Raw genomic sequence first — 24,080 nt, 5'->3', positions numbered from 1 at the left:
CACAACCAGACAAATGTTTTCTCCGTGTAGACGTCAATAACGTATTAGCGATCACAACCCAGCACCTCGGTCACTTTCTCCTGTTGTATGACCTATTTTCCATTTCCTCCATGTTGCCTTACATTATACCCAGCTATCACTCAAGCTCACATTCATGACTGGCATATTAATAATTAAGGGGCTTTCACACAAGGAGCAGTGATCCAGAGTTTCATTATATAGACAATGCCTTTTTAAAGCAAAGCAATTAAAGACAATTAAAATTCTTTCTCAGTGACTTCAGCATGCAGTGTCTGTACAGATAAATTATTCATTTGAATCCTTGCTCTTCAAGCTAATTTGTCATTCTAATATCTACTTGTGGCATTGGCAGAATGTCAATTTAATGTTTAATTCATAGAAGTAAAACAAAATATTTTCCCTTATTTTCATCCATATGAGGGGTGATTTTGCAGGCCTTCGCATAACACGTGATCAGGGAGATTTTAATTGTAGAAGAGATGATGCCACAGTTAATAGCTGTTTTTTTTATATATTAGGGTTAGATTGTGACTTGAATTACTGTTCTCTGTGGTGAGTATGAAGTAAGTCCTAATGTTGCCTGAACATTCCCCTTAAATGTGTCTTTGTTTTTGGCAGACCAGCTTCCATTCATTCCAAAGCCAGGAACCCACCTGCGAATGAATGAAAATCTGATAAAGACAGATAAGATAAATCTAAGCGTGGATGAGATTGCTGCAGCTATCCAGGTTGTTGTAAATTGAATTACAGAAAAAACACAACTCTCACACTGACATTTGTTTGATTGTCCTGAAAGACCTTCAGTTCAAAGCTCCTAGTAACCGCTACTGCAGCTTCTGTGCTGACTGGCGTTGCTAATGATTTGTCAGTGTAAAACAAAACAAGTCAACAACCTGTATGGAATTTGGCTAATGTGAAAACAACGTCAGACAAACAAAATGCCAATTTAGTCTAATTATTGATATTAAAGGCATTCATTTCACAACAATATACAAATATCCAGGAGGTTTTAGACCTGTGTAAAGCTATATAGCCTCATATACATTCTCTGTATTTCTGCTAGAACTGTCCTCACTATAACAACAAACCATTGGGTGTTTGCTAGTTCCCTAACATAGTAAGAATGTCTACAGGTTTAGGTAAGGATGTAGCAATAGTACTTTTAACTGAGGCAACATAACCCAGACAGCATTTCATGCAATACTCAAAATTTTCTTCAGCCCTCACTAACTTGGCTTTATCAGTGTTCAGTCTCTGAGAAGGGTAACAAGACTTGATGGGAAATCAGGAGGAAAAAGTAAACAGTCTCCCTCAACAACAACAACCATTAGGATGCCCTTGAACGCCAGCTGCATCCAATCGCATGTGTTAGAAAAACAGCGGATGGACTGCTCACATCAGGCAATGTGTTGAGCCCAGTGGTTCTCATGAGTCTGTATTCGCCAATTTTTTTGTCCGTGACAAAACTTCTAAATCAGATTTGATCTATTTCTAGATAAAAGAATAATTTACCATTATTATTATAAAGGTATGATAGCTTTAATCGTCCCCTCACTACTACTACTACTACTACTACAAGTACTACTACTGAGCCAAGTTAAGAAAGCTAAGAAAACATAGCAGTTTTTATTCCTCCCTTTTGTCACTGACAAAGCAGATGACATACAGTTAAAAGTAAAAGATGGATAAAATATTCCAAACAGTAAAAAAAAAAAAAACACAGTTATTACAAGACCACTTCTAGAAATTGGTCATGTTAAATATCACGTGAAAGAACAGACATTAGTGAGCACGTTGGAGCTGCATCCACAACAGAAATCAAACTTTTTTTTTAAATTCGCTTGCTTGCACAACGTGGACTGAGTGGTGCTTTTCATAAAGTGGCTTCAACGAGGTTTTTATCCTGTAAGCAGGCACTTGAAGCTCCAGCACAGTAGGTCCTTTTGAGCTGAATTTTTGTTCTAACCAGACAAGCTGTATTAATGTTACAGCACCATCTGACCAGAGGGGTTGCCTTGAGGTTACACTACACTCCATCTAATTGCGTCAGCACACAGCAGTATATTGAACTTGTCCAGATACATAAAACAATCTTACTGCCGAGACTGGACTTGCTGGACTCTGTGCTATAGTTTCAAACACAATCTTTATCTCAGTGTTGTGATATGATGATAATATGTTCAGCACCAGTAAACACAAAGAGCAGTTTTAAACATTATAACAAATCGCAATTGCCAGAAATGTATATAAAAGTAGGTCATTTTTTTGTTGTGATGAATCATTCTTGAGGCTGAGCCTGCAAGAATCTATTGTTACACATTTCTGTTCATTGTCAGCAGTTTTAGTGGACATCTGCTTAAAATAATTCTTCCTCCGCAGAGTTGCACAGTTGTCAAGGGTCCAGTAAGACCATATTCATTGCAAATGTATTGCGTCTGCGGCTGCATATGTAATAAAAATCAGCTGATAAAGGTCAAATGTCAAAGAGAAAACCAAAGATGTTCATGGTGGCTATATTGTTCTCCTGGCACACTCACAAAACCATTTATCTGTGATGTCTCAGTGGGCTGTCAGGGTCTCAACAGGGGACAAAGAGAGCTAGCTGATGACAGATAACCTTTTAGAAAAGAAGAAAAGTAATCTGACAAACGTATTTGCTTGGCTGGGATATTTTCAACAGTCTGCGAGTGTCTGTGTGCTTTCTCAGGAGCTTTTACATTTTGTGCAATCATATTTTTTCCACACGGATAGATCTGAACACAGACATTGTATCTGTTATGGTATATTTTTCGCAAATCGCCAGCTCCTCAAGTTCTCATTTATGGCTCATTCAGCAACAGCTGGAGTTGGGGCAGACAGAGCAGATGAATCAAACGCCTCCTGTCCATCTTTATGCATTTTTTGCCACTCTTTAGAGTTTCCCCCTCTTTCTTGCTCCCACCTCTGTGTTCGCTGCATCCAACAGCTGTTTAAACTTCAATAGGCCACAATTGAATGAAGCTTCCTCCCAGTGTTTTACGTCTCCTGCTATTACGTCAGGGAAAAGTGTTTTTGCTCTGCCGCCGACTCAGAAGCAGTGGCCTTTACACCATCATTCTCACCAGGGGCAGCAGTTATGAGTGTGGAATAAAGGCAAGCTCTGAGGATTTTCCATCGCTGCACAGCCACTGTATCTCTGGATGTTCAAAACCTCCATTGTTGTGCAGCTCAAAAGATGCTCCTAGCAGTCATGTTTGCTGTGTAAAAGCAAAATGTCTGTTTTTATATTATATAGCATTCGTGTAGGTTTCATGTTTTCTCAGTCAAAGAAAAAAACCCTCCGAGCCTGCCTGCATAGCACTAATGCTACTGTAACAAAGGATATTTACCCTCAGTAACAGACATGCTGCTTGGTGGGGAAGCAGTGGCACCCGTGTATAAAGTGTCAAGTGCATGGCATTCCTGGAATTTAAGCCAGTGTTGCAAAGAAAGATGTTTTATCATATTGCTGGTGGATTCACTGTTAGCCTTTACTGCTCAGCCTCCTACTTCTTCTCTTTCACAGCAGCTGCAAGCAAAACAACACTCGGGACCTTTACGCTGTTCTTGGGAAGCTGCAGCCTTTATTCCTAAAAGACTTTTACTGCTAAACTTCTCTGCTCCGCTCATGTTCACCATCACTCCCGCTGCTGTACACATCCAATAATACTGTACTTTAATTTGAATTTTACAGACCCTTTAACCAACACTGTTGTCATCTTTCCTCATGAAATGAGGCCACGCTTTGGACCATTCGTTCCTCTCTGCCATGACTATTTTCCAGTAGCATGGACACATGACTTTGAAGTTATGGTTTTGCAATGCATTGGCATCGATAAAAGGAACTGATAAGCGGCATACGGTTCCAATGTATCAGACAAACTGGAACCGCTTCTCGATTCCAATCCTGGCCGACACGTCACAATGTTCAATGGTCTAATCACCAAATTTTAACAGGCAACAGACTTGACAATGACTAAATGAAAACAGTATTTCTCTTTAAAAGAAGAATTGAGAGCAGCAAATCGGCCAATTACTGATGGAATTAGTGCTGTGGAAACCAACACAATGCTGAATTTACCATGGTAGCTATTAGAGTGCTGCCAATTCCGACCCTCTTCAATGTGTTTTTTTTTTTTTTTTTTACTCTTTTTGCCTTTTATTTGTTCATGCTGGCTATTGTTGGAGACTTTGACATTATTTGAATACCAATATTTATGAGAGACTTTATGGTATCCATATTGTATCCCTATTCAGCCTAAAACCCAAAAAGCATTGTTGCCTTTTGTTTTTTAGAAACATGTGTGCTTGCTTAGAACACTTAAAACCCAGTTAGAGAGCACTTGGAGATAGCAGAAGTTAATACACTATGATTGAGAAATCATGCAAATGTCATGTCATGACAGTGACACAAGGGCGGGAAAAGACACACACACACGCACGCACATTTCAAGAGTGAAGTGGATTTGTGGTAAACTCTGCATAACTCGCCTGCGAACAGGTCATTAAGAGTTAATGACTGGTGTAGAAGGCAGCAAGCTGTGTTGCCATTCACAGAGGTGTCCTGGTTGTGCATCCATGCAGAACAAGCACATGTTGGATTAATGATCGCACTCGGGTAATTCTTAAGGTGCGTATGTGAAGTGGATGAGGGGGAGGGGAGGGGACCGCAGTCATTAAATATTACATATAATTACAAGTAAACTATTAACCCCAACGTTTCTTTGTTTACAAAGAGTTTACAAAGCAATGAGCAAACGAGTAGCCTGTGGTAGGCACATGTGCAACCTCAGGCTACCCTGTCACATTAGTGCACGGCACAATGCAGCGGTGACAGAGGCCTCTGTGGAACTCATTATGCCCCTGACTGGTGAGAGGAGTGTTTAGACAAGCAGTTTGTGCCACATGACAGCCCTAATTCCTCATCTGCAACTCAAACATTGACCATACTGCCCTAAAATGCACCACTCTCTTCACTATTAATGAAGAGGACACACCACTGCCTCCGGAAGAATGACAGAGACCACGAGCAGTTTTTCCCCACAGTGCCTTAATGTGTCATTTCATTAGCAAAGACAAAGAGGCCAGATTTGTCTTTTACATTTGTTTTACCATCATGCATACAAGTGCTGTGCCAGCACACCATACCATCTGGTTTCATTTTGCTCTCCTCACAGAAAACAGTCAAATTCTGCTTTGTCAGGAGAAATAAATAAGGTCAGAATATTTGAAGATAAAAGAAGATAAGATATTCCTTTATTAGTCCCACGGCGGGTAAATTTACAATGTCACAGCAGACAAAAGGAGGTATTAAAAAAATGTACACTTAAGGCTGTTATCACACTCAAACTACAGCTGGTCAAGAATGCATACATAGCTGCTTTTATTGGTATTTTTTAATGGGAATGTATTATAATCAACAGGTCTTTTAATATAAGGACGAAAACAACTAACCTTATGACCAACCTTATTTGTTATTAATGTTTGTGATGGTTTAAGGCAGTCCGATTACATATGTGTAGATACCTGTAAATTATATGTTGCCAAAATAAAAGACAAAGCCTTTAAAGTGGTATTACAAAAAGAGTATTGAAAAATCAGTATGCAAGACACCATTCATAGTTGCCCCCTCCTCCCTGGCGGGAAGTGTACGTCCCCCTGACCTCGGTTATGATAAGGGTGCTCGCCAGCGGGTGCTCGCCAATTCCAGATTCACTCTTGTTTTTTGGAACGAGCTTTGTCCGCTTTTTTGGTGCCGTGTCCCCCATTTTCATAGCTTCCTCTTGGGTGCGTTCTTACAATTTGGCACCTGGCCACTGCCCAAATGGTTGATGCCCATAAACATTGTAAACACAGCAAAATAAGAAAATACCAGCAGATGGCTAGATCTGTGCAGACACAGACACCGCCACACACCTCTAGTGGGTAATCAGTGATGATTGAGAGGGACTATCATTATCTAGAATAGAATAGGATAGAATAGAATAGAGGTTATTGCCATTTGTACGAGTAAGACAGGTACGTAGGAATTCTTGTGCGTGTCTCTGGGTCAATTTAGAAACAAGACAAAACAAAACAAAAGATGCAGAATAAAGTAAAAGCAGCAATGAAAGTCTTTACATTGAGTTTTTAGAAACATCCTACTCATTCCACCTTTAACCTTTGAGTGTGATTTACAAACAGTGGCAACAGGTGTAGTGTGTGCATATAGAGGCAAATTTATAGTAGCTCCAAGTCACAGTAAGAGAGCTGTCAATCTATGGAAAGCAAGCCTGACCAAAAAGCCCATAAAGCTGATAAATATAATCATCCAGCGTCAGCAGTGTTATGCTGGTGGTGTTGCTGCATTATTCTCTCAAAACCACCAGTGTGGCATTCAGAGTCCATTTTCCTCTTTCCACTAACAGCAGTATCCATGTGAGCACTTACAGGCTGGAGCACATAACCCCAATCGTGACAGGAAAGCAGACAGCTTCAAAGCATTTTTAAAAGCAAAGGAAATTGGAGAAAGAGAGAAAAAAATCCTTGGCACGATAAAAATCTTTGATAGAAAATATGACAGTTTACTAATAGTCTTTATGTGCTTAATATGTTTGTATAAACATAATGCCTCTCTGCTTCATAAAGTCACTGTAATCCTCCCATGATCACTAACTGCTTTGTGATGTGGGCGGCATTGTCACTGAGGCAGAGTAAAACGGTAATGCCGTAATCCAGCAGGGCTGACTCATCGAGATGTGGATTAGGGCGCCGCATCCTCTACACAGAAACAAAGAGCGAGGGGAAAAAAAATACTCATCAGCAGAAACCCATCAGCAGCAATTGGCCACATTTACCTTTTTGTTCTTAACTGGGATGCTCATTGTGTTTTGGGGGTCTTAATAATAAAGCCGGCATAGCAAGAAAAGCTCAGGGGCTTACAGCTTTTATCAGTGCTGGAACGTAAAGATGTCTGTGAAAGTTGATGTGAAACGCAATTAGACATGAAGTTTCCTCGTTCTCACTCTAAGGAGAACCTTTCCACGTTCCACCATGATTAAATGGATGGCTGGACTGGAAGTGTGCCTCATCTAGTTTCCATTGGGAAGATCACAGAAAAATGGTTGGTGTGCTTTTCTTTGTGACACATCATTACAGCTCGCCTTAAAACCGCACAAAGGAATACATTGTTTTTTTGTTTTTTTTATCACCTAAAGGTAGACAGAATGCGTGGTGAGAAGTGTGTCTGAGGTCAGGCGGGGGTCAGTCGTCTAACTTCGGACCTCCTGCGGATATCCAGCTGTTCAAAGTCAGTTTTTCACTGTTCAACAGCTTAATGGACGCTGCTCAGCAACACAAAGCTGGTTTCAAAAGGCAGCTTGGGTCTGCATATGTGCACTGGGGGTGTATACAACCCTGTTGCAAGGGGAAATGTTGATATTGGAAGATGCTGTAAAACCCATGATCATCTTCAATGACAACTTTTTAAAATCATTTCCAACGACAATATTTGCACATGGCAGCTATGGAGCTGTTAAGGTTGGGAAACTAAAGCACTTGATTAAGGTTTTTTTATGATCTAGACTGATTTATCACACTAAGTTGTTTTTTCCTCTCACTTCATTCCGATGAATGATTTCTTTTTGGCAGAACGTGCTTTGTTTTGCTCTGTCCAATCAGTGACAACTGATGTGTCCATCCTGCTGACATCATTTTCAGTCAACCAGAAGCTGTGAGCACTTTCTTTTAAAAAATAATTGCTTTTAGTTAACCAATAAAAACCTGCAAATAGATTATGTCTCTATTGTTAATCACACCTAAACAGCTCTGAGTGGATGATTGTTTCACCAAGTGAACTATTTCCTGCAAAGTCTCTGACACTTGGCGTTGAACATGAATCATATGCCTATGAATCGTCCAACATGAATTTAATTCCTGGGGTGTTTTACGTTTCCACGAGGGAACATCTCCTCGATCCAGAATAGCTCGGAATATGTTCTCGGCTGTTTTTTCCAAATTACAAAGAAAAAGAAAGTGTCTCATATTTACAGGCATCATTTTGGTTTCTAATGAAGTGGAATGACAACACATTAGTTCACTTTCACAGATTCATGCTCAGTGCACTTGAAATAACTCGATGATGTGCATAAATGACGGTAATGATGATGATTGTTCTCTCATTTAGGCATAGCTGGCAACCCAGTGCTCTTCAATGAAAATGGAGACGCCCCCGGACGCTACGAGATCTACCAATACCAGATCAAAAACCGAACGGCCGAATACAAAATAATTGGCCACTGGACGGATCAACTCCATCTAAACGTGAGCTATGCCTTTTATATTCCATGCGCACACGTATGTACACTAAAGGATTGATGGCATTTAGTCTACAAGTGTTGTGTTTGTGCTTGTGTTTGCAATGAAAATCCTTCTCTGAAAAGTTGTTTTCTCCAGCGCTGCAGCTGCGTGTTTGCTTACTAACGCCTCCCAAACCATTTGATAGTGCTTAGTGCCATCTTCAAAGGTGTAAATATCCAGAGGGCGCTTTAAATGATTAACAGGGCGGACTGTGATGAAAAGAAAGCCATGAGAGCTTAAGGACAGACATATTTAATATCATCTCTCCAGACGGCATCACTGACTTTCAAAACAATACTGTGGGCATGGGGTGTGATGAAGTAACGGTATTATAACAGTAAATTACATAAAGGAACCAAACAAATTATGTTTTGACAAAATGAAGAGGAAGCCTAGGGCCGGGAAAAGACAGAACAATTGAGCACATGAAGCGGCTTGAATGAAGCTTTGCCTTCTTTGCCTCTTTCAACAGCACGCTGTGGAGGAAAAAAGGAAAAAGGCAGGGTTTGTGGTGGGCACCTACAGTGGAACGTGCCAGCTCTGACTCTAAAGCCGGCTGTATTTAATTAGTGTTCTTTGAGTTCTTAATTAAATGCACATTTAGAGACAAATTTACCAGCTTTGAATGAACAGCCACAATTGAACAAAATTGATTGATGACATAACATTAAAGAGAGCAGACCTGTTTGAGATGACAAATGTAATTTATCTTTACAAGTATGGTTGTAAAATAGGAAAATCCACAAAGGCAGTATCCTGGAAAAGGATTTATCTTTTATTAGCGGAGTATTGATTTTTTTCAACACAAACAACTATTTACCAAAGCAAAACCAAACAGAGAAACACTGTATCAGTTCCCTGCGGAGAAAACAATAGGTTTCCTTCCTTTCTTCTCGTGTCCTGCCCTTCGGGTAATTTGACCTCCCACAGGAAAATTTTTTGCTGAATTTATGAAAAATGCTTCATTTGACCCCTAGTTTGCCCTTTCCCACCCACCCAACAAAACAAATGTAGCATGGGAGCATACAGAGAGGTATTTCAGGACAGACTGAAACACCCAGGGAGCAAGTAACCACCGTCTAGATTGTCCTTGACCTCCAGGGGATCTTTTTGGATCAATAAAGCATCAGCACCACTATCCATTTTACAGGGTACGGACAGCTTAGCACTCTACAGATCTCCTCTCTTCTGTCTTTGTCTCTCTCTCTCTCTCTCTCTCTGTCCATTCATGTCTGCCTCTGTTCCTCTGGCTCCTCAACAGGTTCGTACAATGCAGTGGCCTGGTGGCGTCCGTCAGATCCCCTCCTCAATCTGCAGCCAGCCTTGTCAGGCCGGCGAGCGCAAGAAGATCGTGAAGGGCATCCCGTGCTGTTGGCACTGTGAGCGATGCGATGGCTATCAGTACCAGGCCGACACCTACACGTGTAAGATGTGCCGCTTTGATTTGCGGCCCAACGTGAATCACACGGGCTGCGTTCCAATCCCCATTGTTAAACTGGAGTGGAGCTCTCCGTGGGCAGTCATCCCTGTGCTCATTGCAGTCGTTGGCATCATGGCGACTGTGTTTGTGGTGGTCACATTCGTCCGCTACAACGACACCCCCATTGTGAAAGCATCGGGCAGAGAGCTGAGCTATGTGCTGCTAACTGGCATCTTCCTCTGTTACGCCACGACGTTCCTGATGATTTCTACACCTGATGTAGGAGTTTGTTCCCTTCGGAGGATCTTCTTGGGTCTGGGCATGAGCATCAGTTATGCTGCCCTGCTTACCAAAACCAATCGTATTTACCGCATCTTTGAGCAGGGCACCATGTCTGTGAGTGCACCCAGGTTCATTTCTCCGGCCTCACAGCTAGTCATCACGTTCACCCTGGCCTCAGTGCAGCTGCTGGGAGTGTGCATCTGGTTTGGCGTGGATCCCTCCAAGGCCATAATTGACTATGAGGACCAGAGGACGTCTAACCCGGTGCTGGCTCGTGGTGTGCTCAAGTGTGACATCTCTGACCTGTCTCTGATCTGCCTGCTGGGCTACAGCATGCTGCTCATGGTCACCTGTACAGTCTACGCCATTAAAACCAGAGGGGTGCCGGAGACCTTCAATGAGGCCAAGCCCATTGGTTTTACCATGTACACCACCTGCATAATTTGGCTAGCATTCATCCCAATCTTCTTCGGCACTTCTCAGTCCACAGAAAAGGTAAGCTTGCTGCTGTTGCTGTAGCGCAATTTTCCAACTTGTGGCAATACTTAAATGCTGTTTAGAAATCTTCACAGCGTTATTTCCAAATCTATCAGCTTCCCTTTATAATTTCTGTTTTTCTTTCTTATTTCCTCGTGGCTTGTACACAAGAATGTTTGAAACATTATTGAATGCAGGTGCAGTTAAAAAAAACACACAAACTACACTTTCAATAAAAGAAGTAAAATAAGTCTAAGTCTTTATCAGGAGCGGAAAGTAAGTACAATTTTGTGACTTTTATATTTTGTGCTACTTTGTGCTTCCACTTCATTTCATTTTGAGAGAAACACACTGAGTGAGTCGAATACATTCATCTGAACTTTTGATAATTTGCAGAAAAAGTACATTTCTTCAGGAATGTCTTCAGTGTCTACCCCCTGTAACTAGTTCAAGCAAAGAATCTTTTTTTTCTTTGTTTTATTCAGATTATTTTCAGAGGTAAAGTCATCAACAGGCATCATTTTGTAGAGCAAAAATATATGAATTGCTTTGCATTTTACTTGTAATGGAGTACTTTTACACTGTGCCACTGCTACTTTCAAAGTTACTTCTTCCACTCCTGCATACAACTTTTTCAAAACTGCAGTTCAGCAATCTTCACATTTGTACGTCAGACCCACATTGAACGCCAATGTTCATCTTATTAAAATATTCCACCCTGACTGTATTTCAAGAGCAATTTTATAAATGAAGTTGATAGAACTCAGCAGCCAAAAACGGTGACTAAAAAGGGATGTCATCTGGAAGCAACAGCCTACTAAGTGTGGACACAGTCTTATGAGTGCATTCTCTAATAACTCTGCAGGCAGCACACACAAGCCCGTGACTCATATGTGACGGCTGTATGCCACAGTGCATTAGAGACCCATGAGCTGTTTACACAAACACGAGCTCACACTCGTATTCCCGTGTCAAATGAATGTGCCTGACCTCATGAACTGTAGACCTGGATCACATCCAGTGGGCGCACTGGGAGGCTATAGGTCAAGAGGGATCCTGAAGGGACATGAAAATGGAAGCTGGGCCTGGAACTCACATTCAGTGGAGACGATCTGGGTACAAAGCCAAAGGGGTGCAACAGTAGAAATGTGTAGATCCAGTTGAAAGAGGTCTTTTGGCAGTGCAACAAAAGGGACTGAGAGGGGCTACAAGAGAGGACAGTGGTGAGGAAAAAAGCCTCGCACTGGCATGGACACTATCAGCGGTGCCAGCATGGGTCTGACAGATGCAACAAATTAATCCTTACCTCCTTCCCTTCGGGATTAAACAAAACAATGCATCAAAATGCTGGCCTGGAAAACTGGCTGTGATAGTTACCTTTGTGGAAAAATGTTCTTGAGAGACTAAGTGTGTGCATTGTGTTTCGCTCAGCATCCCCAAAATAATTTCTATAGTCTAAAGCATTGCAGGAAATCTGCATATGACTGCAGCCAATTGAATTACATTAATAATGCAGTATGTGACCAGCAGAACAATGACTTATTTTCATATTTCATATGCTGCATGTTGTGAATTAACACCACGGAGTCTAAAAGTCTGAATTTGCATATTGGCCTCCTCTTGCCCAATAAATCTGCTGATGTTAACACTAAAACTGAGCAACAGCATCTACATGTTGAAAACAATAACAGTGTTCACACTGAAATGCCCTCATGTGCAATTTGTGTCATTGCTCAGGTCCAATTGTTTGCCTGTTCACATTGGTTTTTTTTAAAATCTGATATCAAATTCCAGTGTGAACAGGTCACAATCATAAAATAAGCCAAATGAAAAAAACAATAACAAAGACGTCACATGCAGCACGCTCTTGTATGGAAATAAACATGGAGGCCACTGAAGTCAGTGTTTACGGTTTTGCTTATAAGTTGATGTACAGTGGAAGCCAGCAACCTCGTGAGCAGATGATGATGATGAGGATGAGGATGAGAAAGAGAGCCAAAATTTTGATTATGGCTTTTTATAGAGCAGTAGCTACTACTTAAGTACGGAGGTGTGGATGTGGATGTGGAGTTGGAGCCAGGAGTGGTGGGATCGTGATGTGAATGGCTTCACAGAAATAGATTTCTACTGCTACTTTTAAGTACATCTATCGGCACCTCTTCCACAAGACTCTCGCAGTAAGACTCAGTTCAGGTGACCCATCTCCCTGAGGTAGCTGGGTCGTATTAGGGGTGGGCTACTGTACACTGTCCAATCTGTTTGGCACCGCAAAATCAATAATTGATCTGGAGTGACTTAGAAGTCACATGAATGCCAATATGACTGGCACTGTGACTGACCGTGACTGATTTAGGACCACATATGAAAGTGGGTCAAATCTGAATTGAACAGATGAGATTCCATATGGTTTGTGAAGTTCAGACAGTTATGAAAAAAAAAAGTCATAATGAGCAAAAAGAAAAAAAAGGGGGGGTACTTTTGCATTTGTAGTCTGAGCTAGGGATGGGTCATGATTTTCGAATATTTGTTTATAAAAAATGTATAAACTAAATTTATAAATTATAAAAAATTGAATAGTTTACACAACTATCATTTTGTTCTAAAAAGTAGATTTTCCTTCATTTTACTGGCACCAGCGTCTAGTTGCAGCAGTGGCGTGCGTGCATGTGCATGTGTGTGGGGATGTGGGAGGGGCGGTGAACTCTTTGAATAATCTTTGAATGAACAGTTCACTGTGACTACTGAATAGTATTTTTGCTTGAAACGCACATTCCTAGTCTGAACATGGAGACACCTGCACACCCCAACAGATACCGCTTGTTATATTTTCAGGAGTATATGTGTCAACAATCATCACCGTGTATTCTTGATCATCACACATATAGCACTTGCAGTAAAGAGAAAGCAGTCCAAGTGCAAAGTCCACATTATTCTTTAATGTGAGTGTCTGAAGTTGCATGTCAACAGCAGCCTTGGATATCAGCAAGTTCTTTGTTTAATCAGTCCATCTCCTCTCTCTGAAGATGAAAGAGAATTATACAATCGCAGAGAGATTGAACAGCCTTTATGGAGGATGAGGTAATCCATTAGCTTGCATGGCTTTGAATAGTAAAATAGAAGTAGAAAAAAAAAACATTTGAAGGGTAAGTAAAGTCCTACTTTTTCTTTCTGCTTTTTCCATAGCTCAAATGAATTCTATTTCCAAACCCGGAAAAACACTTTTGCTCCAAATTATATTAATCACTCATTAATTATTATTTCCTGTAGAAAACTGTACACAAAATGGCTTGGAGAGAGTTCCACTTTTATCATTTGGAAAATGTCTACCATTGCCGTAAGCATTGTTAAGGTAAGACATGAAATGGAACACCAAATGGAAAACTTGCTTAAGGGAAATGTCCTACATTTTTTCTTTCCTCATTTTAGAGAGAATTATCATATTTAAAATATAACCAAAAGGGCCTTTGAGTGTCGACTCAGAAAAAACTTAATCTAACGCACAATATAATATGGTTTAGTTCTGTCAGCCCGTGCAGGACTTAAGTACTTTGTTATTGTAGTCTGACTTTAAGAGACTGTCCACCCGAGAAAAAAAGGCAGCGTCGACATTTCACTTCCCATTTTGTCATTTCAAACAGAAAGAAATGGTTTCGTTAAACCATGACCATGATCATTTCCTTAACCTTAACCAGGTAGTTGTTACTGTAGTCATGATGATGAAGGTCCCATAACCTCAACAAAGTAGTCATCTTAGCCCAACCTGTGATCTTACCCTGATCCTAACCAAGTCATGTTTGTGCATAACCAAAACGTACCAGTAACACTGTCAGATCGTAAAACTGGCACAGCCTTTGAGAAGGCACAGACAAATCATGTCGTCCTGGCGACGAGGATATCAGACCTCAAAACGCTTCGTTCTGAAGGGTTTTCACTACCCAACTATAAAGGCGCCCGTTAGGTTTCATGTAAAAATAAACAAACCATGTGACTGAGTCTCTGAGCTGTTACATAAACAATGTTCTTATTTAAGGAATTAACATGTCAAAGCTAGCACACCTCATAATCATCGTACTGTAAATGACAGGCCGCACAAAGCCTCACAGCCCACGTTGACACATCTTTCAGAGCAATTAAATGCTCCACTTCCTCCGGGTCTTGATTTACCTTATCTAGTCGCCTATGTGCTCATCACCAGTTTACAGCGGGCCTCTGCCTCAGCATTACAAGCACAGTCATTTATTTGTCATCTGGTGCCAGGATAAATGTAACAAATGCCATGGGAGGCTTTCGCTATCATTCAAACAGGGACATCTGGTCTATCTGTGGAGCGTGATCACGAGCTTTATGCTAGCTTCGGGAGCAGAAGTGACACCTGCTTACCTGGAGAACCAGACTAAATCAGCGGCTGTCTCAAAGACAGAGGCATGGGGAGAGCTGTTGGACAATAGCATGCATGGGAATGAGGCTTTAGCACAATAGGCTCAGTTCAAATTCAATCAGCCCACACAAAGAGGTGGTACCTTTACGGTGCATGAATGGACTGATGAATTGAGTGGCGTTGTTTATTTCTCTATGAAGGCTCCATCACGCCATTGGCACTGTCATCTCTGCGACAAAAAACTGCTGTTAGTGCACTTGTCAGACAAAAGGTGGGAGTTTCACTGAGTTCAGTGAGACCAGGTGTCGGACAAGAGTGTGCTCATGACTGGGTCAGCCCCCCCCCCCCATGCAGCCCCAGTCCTTTTCTCTCTTTGTCTCTTTCCAGCACAAAGATAAACAGCATTATTCAAAATAACGTCCCGCAGGCCCAATAATACGTAATGAAGATTGATGCTGCAGAGCAGAGGGAGCTGAGCAACATCTTGGACTTCAGAGAGCATGTTGTTGCGTTCATTAGGCCTGCAGCACGACAGTCATCTGGTTCTTGGCTGCTGACCTCTGGGTGCTGCAATAATGGGCGAACAGGCCGCGAAGCTAATCAAGGCCAAAGAATTGTGATCTTTATAAATGACATTCCCATATGAAGCTATATTATTCTGTCCCCTAAGGCTTCTATTTGTTTATTAGCTTAATTAGAGTGCAATTATAGGGAATTCTCATGCAGCAAGCTCCTCTGCTGAAAGCTTCCATAGCATGCTGTGAAATAATTCAGTATTTCAATGTCGAATGGGAATTATGCAGTTCAAATTAATTTTTATAGTTTGCATCCTGAAGCAGAAGCTCTCTGGAGTCCCTGGTTGAAAATAGAATTTGTTTACATTGATCAGCCCTCAAATTAATCTTGCTGTAGTCAGAGATGTGGGACTTTTTTAAGTCATCTTGTCATATGCAGGTATGTGCACACAGATCCCCATTTTCTCCTGGCATGCATCTAGTTTCTTCATTAATGCTCCCATACTCCGCTTCTTCTGTGTTATGTTTAGCCTCAGGCAAGATCTGCTAATGGCAGCGTGATGATAGGTGTGCGAGATATACAGCTATGCTCTTTTATGTGCATGCTCAGGTGCACTGCAATCAGGAGCAAACAAATGACTGGATTGAACGAGGGTGAGTGTGTGCGACACTGAAAACAGAACTCCATTTGTAAGCAAACAGCACAGTTGGAGTTGCTGTTCTTCTAATGAAACACCAGACAGAAACGCAGTGTTTTCATTTAAGGTTGGGTCAGTGTTATCATATAGCGATTTTTGGCGGAGTCGTACTGTGATAATATGGTGAATGTTTAGAAATGTCAAATATATTTTTGAGATCATTTAGAGACAGTGTTGTTGTTACTTAGTCTAAAAAAAAAAAAAGAGATTCAAAGGGACCTGATGAAAAATGTTTATGCCATTTATGTGCAACAAAATATTGAATCATATCAACCAAAACATTGCAACATCTCAATGCTGGCATCAACCTCAAAAGTCCAGTATGAGTCGGGCTGTAATTGTGCTGTAACACTAGCAAAACGTTTTTATCTTCATGTGTGAGGAGTCTCAGCTGATTTAACAGCAACAGCTGAACACAGTTCATAGCATCAAACTTGATTATTTTATGTGATGTTAATTCAGATGTTTATATTTCTGACACTTGCTCTCTGTCATACCCCTGTCCTGAGGAAACAATACTCAATCTGAAACAAGGTAGTCCATTAATAGTTTGGTCAAATGGCAGAAATGAATCGGCAACTATTTGAAGTTTTGATTAGACAAAACTTCATTCAGTGAGCTATCTTTGAGTGTTGGACAGATGGTCAGACAAAATGACAATTGAAGATGTCACCTTCTTCTCTGGAAGACTTCTTCTCTGCAGACAATTAATTAACAAAATAATTTGCAGATTAATTGATGATGAAATAGTCATTAGTCGCCGCCTGTACTTTTTAACAGTCAGACTTGCAAATATACTTGAACTTGAACTAATTGTGCTCACATTTGTGATATAGTGATTTTTTGAAATGTCTTGATTCTAACTCAAGCTTTAGTCCCATTTCAAATTATGGTTAATTAACTCCAGCCTTACAGTGCATACCAAGTGACCGTGAGGAAAGCTTTAAAGAGAGCTATTCTTGGTTGAGAGGCAGCAGAACAATTTGTTTTTACTCTGTTTATGTGAGTAACAGCTTGGGTTCAACAGTCTGTTCCTGAGGCAGCAGTGAACCGAGCCCAGAGCAGTTCATTGGTTAACACTCCCTACAGCTGGGAGGAGACCACTGCAGCTGTCCTCCTCTCATACAGCCTCCATTCTTCCATTGTTCTCTCCAGCCAGCAGTCCCACATGGTACCAGGACTGGCTGAGACGAGATGCATCCAGTCTAGAGGGAAAGCACTGTGGAGAGTCACAAATAATAAAAACAAACAAGATATTCAAGCAGAGGTCACATCTGGGGAGCTAAATGTTGCTCTGCTCTGATGGAAAAACCAGCAGGGATGTACTGGGGTCACTCAGTAGCTGATGAAAACTCACCCAGTCAAAAGGAAGAGCTACTACTTTAAAGGTAGAATCATATAAAATATTTATTGTTTAAGGTACGAAGCCTGTGAATTCTCATTCAGCCTGTTTCGCCTGTATCATGGCCCCAGGAAATGTTTGATCCTGATCTGCTGGCACATGTTTGGATCATATATTGGAATATCTGAGTCAAACAGTGGTTTAATTACAGCTGTAAATCAGCTCTCATGGTAGCTTAAGAGCAATAATACATTTGTTTTTTGCAACTCTGCAAATCTGCAACCTACATGGAAAATAAGACACATGTCGACCTTATGGATTTTTCTTTTGCTCAAAGAAGTATTTCTGATACTCAGCTGTTTAGTGACCTGTCTTGAGAAGACAGGAGCTGAATGTGTGCCTTATTAAATTCCTATAAAAGTGAAAAACAAACAGTTTATGCTTCAGGCAGAGTGAGAACTCAAGAAAGTGTACTGATGGTTTGTGTTGTGTCCCACAGCAGCAGATACAGACCAGATGCTGGAATGTCAGGCTGGAGATTAAATTTGTGTTTCTGACATGAGAGGGAGTGAGCAAGCAAGCAAGCAAGAGACAGAATACACTGAAACTTTATTCCCATACTTGGATGAATATTGTAGTGAAGCCCAATAATAACAGCCTTTCATATTTTCATATTAGAATCTTTTTCTGAGTGATGATGCTGACTGCCAGCTCCTGCCCACGTTATGACAGGAAGTGGAGGCCTCTGCCTCAGACATTATTGTCATGTACGGGCGCAGGTATACCTATCTGGATGTAAATGATCACTTTCTTATTAGATGGCGGTCTGAATTTAGTGTTTTGTTTCTGTGGAGCAGCTTTTCTAAAACCCCAGGCAGTGGGTCGGCACTAGCCCACAGATTATTTGCTGTCACATATCATCTAGCCAAAAAAAGCGGAATAATAATGGGGTCATTTTATAGGGTATTGATGGGGTATTTGTGCAGTAATACCTTGCATTTGACCACGTCTCTGTTTGCTGCATCTGTCTCCATCACTCCATGACAAGCCTACAGAAACAACAGAAAACTGATTTTGAACTAAAACAAGACATAAGTGCAGGATCAGTCATTACTTCCGCCACACAACATGCACGTACTGAGCTGCTATCGCTGCGTTCAAGCAAGACGAGCTGCATTGAAAGAACAGGAAAACCTCCGTTTGTTCAGGCTGCTTACCTTGTAGCCTCATTAGATAAATACCTTCAATTAGATTCATTTGTTGTTTTACATATTTATAGCGGTTAATTAACGAGTGCAACCACCTAAAAACAAAATCTTCCTTTTAAACGAGCTGATTTGATTCTATTAGCGTTCACGTTGAATTTGATTCAGATGTAACTGTCAGCGGTTTGGTGACTTTTGTCGGAGGTGGGAGGGCAGATAAAAGGCTTGATGTGAGTTTTGATATCCAATTGTTTGACCTTTTTTTTAATGTTTTGGATGCATTCACGTCCGCAGTGTCATTAAACTGTAACTTCTGTAGCACAACTTACAAGTTAATTCCTCCCAGATGGCCAGTCAAGCGGTCTTAACATAGTAGGATGTACAGAAATTACACAAGCTTTCCCTCTTCTTTAATGCTTCCCTGAAGATGAGTCATTAATTTGCTGCAGCTTTGGAAACAATTAAAATGGAATGAGTGAGAATGATACTCAGAGTTGCCCTCCCCCATGATTCAGAGGATTTGACCATGTGTAAAATTTTCACAAGCTAGTTTCTTTTTTACGGGCACGCTTGTTATGAGTCGAAATAGAATCCAATCGACTGGTGTTATCACCAGTGTGTTCAGGTCGACGTGATGGCAATATTAAAACTAGTATGGCAGAAAATTAAACAAACAAGGTGGCCTTGGCTGCTTTGGCCCCACACGCTATAAAAACAGATGAGATACTGATTTAAAACAAGTTATATGTAGCATCTCTTGCATTAAATAGCCTCTATTGGACACAGTAGAAGATGCCTCTACAACAGCTTGGCCAGCTAACGGGTCATTGGATGCTCTAATCAGAATGATACACAGCAGATGTCACGTGCACTGCACAGGCCGCTACCCATATAGAAAAATCACCAAAATCCAGTGCCAGAAAGGGGCTAAACTATTTGTGCACATTTTGATGTTTTGCCTCTTGCAGATGTACATCCAAACAACCACTCTGACCATCTCTGTGAGCCTGAGCGCCTCCGTGTCCCTCGGGTTGCTCTACATGCCGAAGGTCTACGTGGTTCTTTTCCATCCCGAGCAGAATGTGCCCAAGCGCACACGCAGCCTCAAGGCCGTGGTTACCGCGGCCACCATGTCCAACAAGTTCAACCCCAAGGCCGGGCTCAGACCCAATGGAGAAGCCAAGACCGAGCTGTGTGAAAGCCTCGAAACACAAAGTGAGTACATAAATGCTAACGAGGAAGCTGCACGAAGAAGCCGCTGTTCTTTTTTTTTTGTCCTTCAGTGTCTGTAAATCAAACAAAGTGATGCAGAGATAGGAAGCAGAGTAAAATATTACTTATTAACATATTTGCAGCTTGATATTTAATACTTCATTGAATCCAATAAATGTGCTACTGTTGTTCATTTGGAAAAGGGTGGGGGGGGCATTGTTCATGAGTCCAAACCATAGCAGGATATTTCAGGATTCTCAGTTATATGTGTGTGTGTGTGTGTGTGTGTGTCGAGGAGGGGGGGGTGGGGTGATGGCATTGCTTTCAGTTGTCAACACAGAACATATTATGCAGTTAAACAGTACAACTACAATTCTACTTTAGTAAAACCTTAAAAAATGGCAAGTGGGAAACTGATTATTTTCTGCATTCTGCTTTTTTTTTTTTTTTTGATGTTCACAAGTCTGAGTTAATCATCATTATTTCAGTGGATTTAATGGCTAAACATGAATCTTGACATGCTCCACATGCTAAAGAGGTACCTTCCCTCTGTATTTACACCCGAGCAACAAATCCTCACACTTAAGCTGCTTACACCAGCTGTTAGTGTAGCGTCAAACATGACAAACAATGAACCAGTTACCGAAATAGTTGCCCTTAAATTTATTGTCGATCAACGAATCAATTAATAGACTAATTGTTCCAGCTGTAGTTTAATGTAAATAAAGAGAACGTTTCTATGTTTGAATTTTGCAGCATTGCTAGGTTATTAAATGTAATAAAATGACTGTATAATAAAAAGCTGTAGAAAAATCAAAACGTGAAGAAATATTTAATAAAATGTAAAGTAGTTTATTTATCAGTCATGTATTTTGACTTTTTTACAATTTCGATGTAAATTTAATATCTTTGAGTTTTGGACAACATGACACCTCCCTTTGGGCTCTTTTACTAGTTATTGACTTACTATAGGTTAAACAAGCAACTGGAATAACAATCAGGAGATCAATACTGAAAACATTGGTTGGAGCCAGAGTTTAAACACATTGTTAATAATTAAGGTGCAGCTGACTCTCCTTGCAGAAGCAGCTGAATCTGAACCAATAATAAAACTGCTTGGCGCTACTGTATCAGTGGCACACCTTGGATTTATACAAGTGAAGTAAATAATGACTTCAGCAATTGAGTCAGCAGAAATTACTTGTGTGACGTCCAGAACGTTCCTCCTCGGCTTGCCTCGGGCAGAAAAGGGTTTTCATCAGTCATGTCTGTCACCAGAGATACATTACCTCCGTCTGGCCGGCGCTAACAAGGAATTCGGCCTATTGTCACACATTTTAAGACTGTGTTTACTCATGACTTTGCATACCTTTTCACAACTGTAGTAAGAACTGCTCTCCTTCATAGAGGAATAAAAGAGCTGACACTGTATTTACTGTTAACACAGAAAGTTAAAATCAATATAGACTGTGTGACAATGCCCCGTAGTAACAATGGCACACTGCAGGGAGGCCCATCAGAATAGCTTCATGTAAACACACAGTGCAACATTAATTCCTATCTTGCCTTAACTTTCTGTGGAGGGTTAATAGGGCCTTTTGTTACAATAAGTGGTGAGAAGGCAAAGACGCAGAATTGATAGCCAGCAGCAATTTATCCTGATGGGCTTACCGTTCACAGGGGGTGTACAGTGCACGGCTATTTGAATAAGCGCCATTTGTCATTGTCATCGCCACTGTGGATATATGGCTTGATGAAATTGAAAAATTCCTGTCTGGGCCAGCTCCCACAACTGCCGAGATCTGGCGGTGATATGTCAGGATTTATCTGCTCCACCTCAGCGAATCAGCTAACACGGTCTGGGGAGACAACTGGAAAGTTGAGGCCTGATAGCTGAAGGAAAAGGAGGTGGTGGGCGGCAGTGGGCTTTACTGAGCCCCCTTATGCTGTAGGTAATGCAGGCATGTATTGACAGCAAAGATATAGCCACAGGATATGGGATAATTGAGGAGTTTGGGGGAATTTTGACATTTATGCTAAGCTGCAGCACAAGGACACTAATTATCAGCCATTATTTGACATTTCATCTTTTTAGACCAGGGGAACGGGGCCAAACAAAACGCCCACATGTGCAAGTCCTCATCTCAAAGGTTATAATAATTCACCTTGACTCCTTTTGACCCTCCATCTCTTCCCTCTCCTTCTTCCCTTTCAGCTTTCTCAACAAAGCAAACCTACATCAGCTACAGCAACCATGCAATCTAAGGGACAAAGATTCTCATCATGATTCAGGATTTCCAACCTGACGGAGAAAAACATGCAGTGGAATTTCACACGGCCGGCAAAAAAAAAAAACCCATGGATGTGTCATTGTTCGGGTGAAGATCACAGAAGCACTGCCCAAAGACGTGACATGGCGAGGAGAGAGCACGGGGACGGACAAAACAGGGGACCAGAACAGATAACAGTACAATTGTAAGGTTCCATCTTCTGTCTGCCTCACAAGAATACACACACACAAAAAAGAAAAATGAAAAATACTTGCATGGCAGAGGCCTAGAGATTGAAGGATGGAGCTTTCCTTTTGAGTGTTTACATTTCAGCTATGCCCTCTTTCAAAGACTTCTCTGTCATCTTGAGCAGTGCTGACTGAAACGGAACTAAAATCAAGAATATGTTCAGGTGTTCTCAGTGTCGTCTGCCAGTTTTGCAAACTATAATTAATCTTAAAACCGTAACGGCATCACAAGGGATTAATCAACACCAAAAAGGCATGAAAACATGGTCCATGGATTTCCAGTAGAGGGTTGTGTTTGTTTTTCTTTCTAAATGTGTTGCAGTCTCATGGGTCAAATGGATGGAAATGGTGATCATCTCTGCAATGCAACAAATCTGCATCAGACTCCATGTTTATTTTTTTCCCTCCTCCAGGTTTCCACTGAGTTAATAAGAATGATTACGCGTATTAGATGGTCTCTGCCGATTTTGAGCATGCCAATTTCAACATCCTGTGTTGTGTTGTTAAAAAAAAAATAAGAAAAAGAAAAAATAATATCTTTGGAATGCGTTTAAACTCTGTTGCAGCGTTGTTAACAATTGTTTGGGCCTGAGCCTATTGTGCGTTAAAAACTGTTCTCCAATGGTGAAGGTCTAGTGAGTGATTATTTATCTGTGCTTAAGTGAGGCCATGATTTGTATTACCAGCTAGCCTAAGGCTGCCACTGCCCTCCGCATCCCTGTATGTGCTTAGAAAAAGCGACTCGTGGTTGAAATAAACAGTATTTTAACCAGGAGACCTGACTGTAAGCTGTCATCCAGGATGTCCCATCACTGCCACCAGCTATTCTCTTGGTCACACGTAGTGTAAGGGTAAAGCTTAGCTGTACAGATCCATTAGGAGGGGAATTAAGATGAAGTATGCCCTTGAGAGGATTGTGCTATACACCCTAAAGGTGATATCCATAATGGACCAGCTATCGAGGAAATTCATTACTATACATGTCCTCCTCAGGCACTCTCGTGATAAGGAGGAGGTGTCAGGAAGTTGTAAGGCTTTTCAACATATGAAAATCTAATTGCAAAAGTCTACGATATCTCTATCAATCACCCTCAGCTCGCTGAACAGATTAATAGTTGGCTTCGTGCAGTATAAAAGCCCTCTAATGTCTTGGGGAAAAACATTGTGGGGTCATTTGTGTTGTGGATTCAATGCTGCTTTTCATGCCTCCCTCTGTATTACTTTCAACACCATTTGTGTTGCAGAATAAAATGTGAGTGCTGACCAAATTAAATGGCAAGTTAATGTATGTTATTAAATAGATTGATGATGTCTGCTTTATGTCCTGACATATCCTAAAATTGGGGAAAATGTACAAAAAGATACAGTGCCTGGCTATCTGACTATGTATTTGTAAAACCTCATGAAAACTAATGAAGTGTGTGAAGCATGTTTAGTTTTTTTTATACAAAATTTTATTTCTATTAAAAATGTTTACAAACTTCAACATCCATTTTCAGGTTTATGTGACTCTGGGTTAGTTTGTTCATTAACGTGACTCTTGGCTTTAAAGAGGAAGCGAGGGACACTTTCCAACAGGTCGCTGCTATCGATACGTGCGGTGCGTGTTGTGTCGACGCTTACATCACCCTCAGCTACATGATTGGCAGCACTTCTG

General features: G+C 41.0%; 1 protein-coding gene across 2 annotated transcripts in view; it reads left to right on the top strand.

Moving 5' to 3' along the window:
* The window catches only part of LOC139210562 (metabotropic glutamate receptor 4-like), a 132,117-nt gene extending 109,947 nt beyond the window's left edge, over nucleotides 1–22,170 (top strand). For both annotated transcript variants that reach the window (XM_070840622.1, XM_070840612.1), the window contains 4 exons: nucleotides 8,204–8,340; nucleotides 9,638–10,573; nucleotides 19,662–19,908; nucleotides 22,121–22,170. In XM_070840622.1, the coding sequence (XP_070696723.1) occupies nucleotides 8,204–8,340; nucleotides 9,638–10,573; nucleotides 19,662–19,908; nucleotides 22,121–22,170 (1,370 nt within the window). The remainder of the gene's footprint in view (nucleotides 1–8,203; nucleotides 8,341–9,637; nucleotides 10,574–19,661; nucleotides 19,909–22,120) is intronic.
* Nucleotides 22,171–24,080: the final 1,910 nt, after the last annotated feature.

This window comes from Pempheris klunzingeri, chromosome 2 (assembly GCF_042242105.1).
Source record: "Pempheris klunzingeri isolate RE-2024b chromosome 2, fPemKlu1.hap1, whole genome shotgun sequence".
NCBI lineage: Eukaryota > Metazoa > Chordata > Actinopteri > Acropomatiformes > Pempheridae > Pempheris > Pempheris klunzingeri.
Note: the sequence above shows the minus strand (reverse complement) of the source record. Positions and strands in the feature narration are given on the sequence as shown.